This window comes from Henckelia pumila, chromosome 2, assembly GCF_033568475.1.
Source record: "Henckelia pumila isolate YLH828 chromosome 2, ASM3356847v2, whole genome shotgun sequence".
NCBI classification, from domain to species: Eukaryota; Viridiplantae; Streptophyta; class Magnoliopsida; order Lamiales; family Gesneriaceae; genus Henckelia; species Henckelia pumila.
Genome location: NC_133121.1, coordinates 109,420,030 through 109,427,554, shown reverse-complemented (window position 1 = coordinate 109,427,554; position 7,525 = coordinate 109,420,030). Strand labels below are relative to the sequence as shown.

Sequence of the window (7,525 nt, the reverse complement as noted above, 5' to 3'; positions counted from 1 at the left end):
TTGGTCAATAAACAAGGTTACTTAGACTAGAACTGTTTTCATCACCCATGTGATGCAGGGTTTCGGTCCATGAACATAGTGTGAATATTATATCTTTGATCGAGAAATTAAGAAACTTTGAAGTAACCATACCTCATGAGCTATCCGTGGATTTGACCTCATGGTCTTTTTCGAGCTCCTTTTTCGGGTTCGTGATCAACTATAAAATGAATAAGATTGATTGTTCCATTGATAAGTTGGTCAATATGCTAAAAAAAAATTTAGTTCTCTGTCGAAAAGGAAAATCCAGTTTTCCTTGTCGGTAGCTTCGTCAAAGTCTAAGAAAAGTTCGAAGCCTAAAAGTAAAAAGAGGGGGATGGTCTCAAGCCACAGAAGAAGAAAATGAAAATAAAAAAGGAAGTAGTGGCAACTAAGAAAGATGGACAACTGTATTTTCATTGTAACAAATTAAACCTGGTTAATAGTGTTGTAATTTCACTAAATTCCTAGATCAGAGCATTATGAGAAATGTATGTTTTATATTGAACGAAATATTTTCATTAATTCTACTACTTGGGTATTGATGAATACTAGATATGGCTCACATCTTGACCAAAGAGATTTCACAAAATAAAATAAAACTAAATCTAACCAGATCTATTCATTTATTATACTTTATTTGGACAAGTACTTATAAAATATTTTTATTAAAGTATTTTTTACAAAATTTTTATAAAATATTTTTAAAAACGTGCCTTTAGAAATAAATATGGGTTTGGTCAACTATTTCATAAAAACATTTTTAGAATTAAAAGTAATATGTTTGATTTTTATATATCATTGTCTTCGATTCTATTAAACATCAAAAAATAAATCTCAATGGTTTTTTTTAAAACTATACTTGGATAACATTTTTACAAAATTATTTTAAAAAAACTTTTTACAAAGATCTTGTCGAAAGACAAAAAGTTCAAGTTTTTTTTACTGATAAAATACTAAAAATATTTTTAAAGTAATTGTCCAAACTCCTAACTCGTTGCATGGCATTTCCCACCTCCACCACAACCGTTTGCATTATTTCAGCATCTAGAAGCATTGTCGGAGTCCATCGATTTCCTTTCTTGTTGTTTCTTTCCTTATCCCAGAGTTGGATATAGGAAATTGGTTGAGATGAGAAATTATTTAAGTTGCAGATTTGTTGGAGATAAGGTATTGGAAAAAAGGGTCAAATGAAATTCCTTTAATTTTTTAGTGTATTATCGATTAGTTTAGTGTTTAGACATCAATCAATGTAGCTTAGTAGGGATGACAATGAGACGTGATGGAGACGAGGATGCCTTCCCTATTCCCGTCCCCGAATTCGAACATCATCCTCATACCCGCCCCGATCCCCATAATTTTTTATCGGGGATTCCCCATCCCCATCCTCATCCCCGCGGTGACCAAGTCTTCATCCCCGTACTCATATCCGAAAATATATATATATTATAAATACATTTTATTATAAAATATTTATATATATATATATATATGATATTAGTAAAATTTATTATATAAGAATATAAAAATTATTATTCAATTTTATGATAAAATACATAAAATAATTTGGGTCAAATTTTTTATTATAATATTAACTTTTAAAATTAATAAAAATATTTTAAATTACAAATATTTCGATCAATCAAAATTATTATTTTAAATAAAATACTATGAATAAAAAATTTATTAAGATTATATATTATTTATAAATTTATCAAAATAAATAAAAAATATACATAGATTAATATACAAAGTTTATATGTGTACGTAACATGAATGAGATTCAAATAATATTTTTATGTTATAAAAAATTACGTTATCATAAACGAATATATAATGTATAAAAATATATATAAACCAAATAATAATAATAATTTTAATTTTAATTTTTTATAATATTTCAGATTTAATAAAATTTGATAATTAAAATATTTATATACTATTTTATTCGTATTATTATTATTATTATTATTATTATTATTATTATTATTATTATTATTATTATTATTATTATTATTATTATTATTATTATTATTATTATTATCGGGTAGGGTTCGGGGATGTGGATAGCATCCCCATACCCGCCCCAAAATATTGCGGAAATTTTTAAAAATCCCCGAACCCGAACTCATACCAAAACCCGCCTCGTTTCGGGTTTTTCCCACGGATACCCGAACCCACAGGAAAAATTTCCATCCTTATAGTTTAGATTTACGATTACGTATCCCATTTTTCGTGGTAGATCATTTTTGTGTTGAAACCTTTTTTTTGTTTGTTGGCAAGTCTACTGTTCGGGTCAAATGTGGAACAAGATATGAGTATCCATCCCCGATCTATCGTGTGGTAACATTTTTCTTGTTTTATATTAAGAATTTATGGATGGAAAATTTTTTAGTTTCCAACTTTTTTGATTTGATTTTTGGAGAACACGACATAATTTACCTTCTAAATGTCAAGTTACATGTTATTATGACATTATTCTAGAATATTGGGACATAACATATTGTGTTATTTCATCCATAACTGTTTCTGGATTATTGGGCTTTAGACACCTTATTGTTATTGTTCCAGATGGAAGCGGAGAAACCGGAACCGGCTCAAAGAGCAGCATTTTGGGCATAGGCGCGACTGGGAAAGAACACCTTGAAACCACAGCAGAGGGAGACTGTTGGCCAATGGACATTTACACGAGGAGGAGTCGAAATAGTGAAGTGATCATATGACATTTTAACCACCGAGTTTTGAGCTTCCTTGCCAGACTTGCATTCAGGCGGAGTCTCAAAATTGAGGCCGTTAACCACACCAATGGCTTTGAATCTTGGAAGGTGGTCTATGCCCTCTTTCACGGTGGTGTATTCAGGTAGATTCCAGCTCTTCCTCAGGCATAGCTCCTGCAATTACTCTTATACATTTTTCAGCGGAAATGAATTCAAAGAGGGTTTAGGGTTTCAAGCGATTCAAAGGGATATCATATCAAAACAAATCTTGTAAATAAATAGATGCAACTCCCGTAAATAGATAGCATCCCCATACCCACTCCAATATGTTGCGGGATTTTTAAAATTTCTCGAACCCGAACCCATACCTGAAAATACTCCCCCGAATCCGCCCCATTTCGGGTTTTTTCCCACGGATACCCGAACCTGCAGGGAAAATTTCCATCCCTATAGCTTAGATTTTCGAGTACGTACCCTATTTTTCGTGGTAGATCATTTTTGTGGTGGAACCTTTTTTTTTGGCAAGTCTATTTTTGGGGTCAAATGTGGAACAAGATATGAGTATCCATCCCCGATCTATCGTATGGTAACATCTTTCTTGTTTTATATTAAGAATTGATATATGGAAAAAAAATTTAGTTTCCACCGCGTTTTCGATACGATTTTCGGGGAACTCGACATAATTTACATGTTAAATGTCGTGTTACATGTTATTATGACATTAATTTAGAATATTGGGACATAACATATTGTGTTATTTCATCGATAACTGTTTCTGGATTATTGGGCTTTGGTCACCTTATTGTTATGGTTCCAGATATTATATTGGTGCAAACTATGTGCCGAACTTCATGCACCTGGGAATATTGTTGAATATTCTTGAGCATGTACTCTTGCTTACCCCATTTTGATGTGGGAGTGAAACTGATGATGGAAGCGGAGAAATCGAAACCGGCTCAAAGAGCAGCATTTTCGGCATATGCGCGACTGGGAAAAAACACCCTAGAACCACATCAGAGGGAGACTGTTTGCCAATGGCCATTTACACGAGAAGGGGTCGAAATAGTAAAGTGATCATAGACCATTTTAGCCATCGATTTTTGAGCTTCCTTGGCAGACTTGCATTCAGGCGAAGTCTCGAAATTGAGGTTGTTAACCACAGCAATGGCTTTGAATCTGTGAAGGTGGTCTATGCCCTCTTTCATGGTGGTGTATTCAGGTAGATTCCAGCTCTTCTCTGGCATAGCTCCTGAAATTTACACTTATACATTTTTCAGCGAAAATGAATTCAAAGAGGGATTTAGGGTTTCAAGCGATTTAAAGGATATCATATCAAAACAAACCTCGTAAATAAATAGATGTAAATCCCGTAAATAGATAGCATCCCCATACCCACCCCAATATGTTACGGGGATTTTTTAAAATTCCCGAACCCAAACCCATACCCGAAAATACCCCCCCCCCCCCAAACCAGCCCCATTTCGGGTTATCCCCACGGATACCCGAATCCGCAGGGAAAATTTCCATCCCTATAACTTAGATTTTCGAGTACGGATCACTTTTTTCGTGGTAGATCATTTTTGTGGTGGAACCTTTTTTTTTTTTGTTGGCAAGTATACTTTTGGGGTCAAATGTGAAACAAGATATGAGTATCCATTCCCGATATATTGTGTAGTAACATTTTTCTTGTTTTATATTAAGAATTGATGGATGTAAAATTTTTTAGTTTCCACCACGTTTTTTATGTGATTTTCGGGGAACTCGACATAATATACATACTAAATGTCGTGTTACATGTTATTATGACATTAATCTAGAATATTGGGACATAACATATTTTGGTATTTCATCGATAAATGTTTCTGGATTATTGGGCTTTGGCCACCTTATTGTTATTGTTCCAGATATTATATTGGTGCAGCCTACGGGCCGAACTTCATGCACATGGGAATATTGTTTGATATTCGTGAGCATGTACTCTTTTTCACCCCATTTTGATGTGGGAGTGGAACTGATGATGGAAGCGGAGAAACCGAAACCGACTCAAAGAGCAGCATTTTGGGCATAGGCGCGATTGGGAAAGAACACCTTGGAACCACAACAGAGGGAGACTGTTGGCCAATGGCCATTTACACGAGGAGGCATCGAAATAGGGAAGTGATCATAGGCCATTTTAGCCACCGAGTTTTGAGCTTCCTTGCCAGACTTGCATTCTGGCGGAGTCTCGAAATTGAGGTCGTTAATCACAGCAATGGCTTTGAATCTGAGAAGGTGGTCTATGCCCTCTTTCACGGTGGTGTATTCAGGTAGATTCCAGCTCTTCCTCTGGCATAGCTCCTGCAATTTACTTTTATACATTTTTCAACGAAAATGAATTCAAATGTGGATTTAGGGTTTCAAGCGATTCAAAGGGATATCATATCAAAACAAATCTTGTAAATAAGTAGATGCAACTCCCATAAACAGATAGCATCCTCATACCCACCCCAATATGTTGCGGGGATTTTTAAAATTCCCCGAACCCGAACCCATACCCGAAAATACTCCCCCAAATCCGCTCCATTTTGGGTTTTTTCTCACGTATACCCGAACCCGCAGGGAAAATTTCCATCCCTATAGCTTAGATTTTCGAGTATGTACCCCATTTTTCGTGGTACATCATTTTTGTGGTGGAACTTTTTTTTTTTTTGGCAAATCTACTTTTGGGGTCAAATGTGGAACAAGATATGAGTATACATCCCTGATCTATCATGTGGTAACATCTTTCTTGTTTTATATTAAGAATTGATATATGGAAAAAAATTTAGTTTCCACCGCGTTTTCGATGCGATTTTCGGGGAACTCGACATAATTTACATGCTAAATGTCGTGTTACATGTTATTATGACATTAATTTAGAATATTGGGACATAACATATTGTGTTATTTCATCGATAACTGTTTCTGGATTATTGGACTTTGGTCACCTTATTGTTATTGTTCTACATATTATATTGGTGCAGTCTACATGCCGAACTTCATGCACATGGGAATATTGTTGGATATTCTTGAGCATTTACTCTTGCTCACCCCATTTTGATGTGGGAGTGGAACTGATGATGGAAGCAGAGAAACCGGAATCGGCTAAAAGAGCAGCATTTCGGGCATATGCGCGACTAGGAAAGAACACCCTAGAACCACAGCAGAGGGAGACTGTTTGCTAATGGTCATTTACACGAGGAGTCGTCGAAATAGTGAAGTGATCATAGGTCATTTTAGCCACCGAGTTTTGAGCTTCCTTGGCAGACTTGCATTCAGACGGAGTCTCGAAATTGAGGTCGTTAACCACAACAATGGCTTTGAATCTAGGAAGGTGGTCTAAGCCCTCTTTCACGGTGATGTATTCAGGTAGATTTCAGCTCTTCCTCTGGCATAGCTCCTGCAATTTATTCTTATAAATTTTTTAGCGGAAATGAATTTGAAGAGGAATTTAGGGTTTCAAGCGATTCAAAGGGATATCATATCAAAACAAATCTCGTAAATAAATAGATTAACTCCCGTAAATAGATAGCATCCTCATACCCACCCCAATATGTTGCGGGGATTTTTAAAAATCCCCGAACCCGAACCCGAACCCATACCCGAAAATATTCCCCCGAACCCGCCCCGTTTCGGGTTTTCCTCACGGATACCCGAACCCGCAGGGAAAATTTCCATCCCTATAGCATAGACTTTCGAATACGTACCCATTTTTTGTGATAGATCATTTTTGTGGTGGAACCTTCTTTTTTTTGTTGGCAAGTCTACTTTTGGGGTCAAATGTGGAACAAGATATTAGTATCCATCCCCGATATATTGTGTGGTAACATTTTTCTTGTTTTATATTAAGAATTGACAGATGAAAAATTTTTTAGCTTCCACCGCATTTTTGATGTGATTTTCGGGGAACTCGACATAATTTACATGCTAAATGTCGTGTTACATGTTATTATGACATAATCTAGAATATTGTGACATAACATATTTTGGTATTTCATCGATAACTGTTTCTGGATTATTGGGCTTTGGCAACCTTATTGTTATTGTTCCAGATATTATATTGGTGCAGCCTACGGGCCGAATTTCATGCATGTGGGAATTTTGTTTGATATTTTTGAGCATGTACTTTTGCTCACCCCATTTTGATGTGGGAGTGGAACTGATGATGGAAGCGGAGAAACCGGAACCGGCTCAAAGAGCAACATTTCGGGCATAGGCGCGACTGGGAAAGAACACCTTGGAACCACAGCAGAGGGAGACTGTTGGCCAATGGCCATTTACACGAGGAGGCGTCGAAATAGTGAAGTGATCATAAGCCATTTTAGCCACCGAGTTTTGAGCTTTCTTGGCAGACTTGCATTCAGGCGGAGTCTCGAAATTGAGGCCGTTAACCACAGCAATGGCTTTGAATCTGGGAAGGTGGTCTATGTCCTCTTTCATGGTGACACATTCAGGTAAATTCCAGCTCTTCCTCTGGCATAGCTCCTGCAATTTACATTTATATATTTTTCAGCGGAAATGAATTCAAAAAGGGATTTAGGGTTTCAAGCGATTCAAAGGAATATCATATCAAAACAAATCTTGTAAATAAATAGATGCAACTCCCGTAAATAGATAGCATCCCCATACCCACCCAAATATGTTGCGGGAATTTTTAAAAATCCTCAAACTCGAGCCCATACTCGAAAATACTCCCCCGAATCCGCCCCGTTTTGGGTTTTTCCCCACGGATACCTGAACCCGCAGGGAAAATTTCCATCCCTATAGCTTAG

At 36.1% G+C, this 7,525-nt stretch overlaps 1 protein-coding gene across 1 annotated transcript; it reads right to left on the bottom strand.

The window, feature by feature from the left end:
- Positions 1–2,615: 2,615 nt before the first annotated feature.
- Positions 2,616–3,979, bottom strand: LOC140878140 (double-stranded RNA-binding protein 1-like). Its single transcript, XM_073281750.1, has 3 exons — positions 3,768–3,979; positions 3,104–3,161; positions 2,616–2,909 (listed from the first exon to the last, which is right to left on the bottom strand). The coding sequence occupies exons 1-3, from the start codon at positions 3,977–3,979 to the stop codon at positions 2,616–2,618; spliced, it is 564 nt and encodes a 187-aa protein (XP_073137851.1).
- Between the last annotated feature and the right edge of the window lie 3,546 nt (positions 3,980–7,525).

Coding starts and splice junctions, on each gene's coding strand:
- LOC140878140 (XM_073281750.1), bottom strand. CDS start 3,979: ATGCCAGAGAAGAGCTGGAATCTACCTGAATACACCACCATGAAAGAG. Junction 3,162..3,767: donor TCTCGTGTAAATGGCCATTG/GCAAACAGTCTC, acceptor TTTTCCCTGCAG/GTTCGGGTATCCGTGGGAAA. Junction 2,910..3,103: donor ATTCGGGGGAGTATTTTCAG/GTATGGGTTCGG, acceptor GAGTAATTGCAG/GAGCTATGCCTGAGGAAGAG.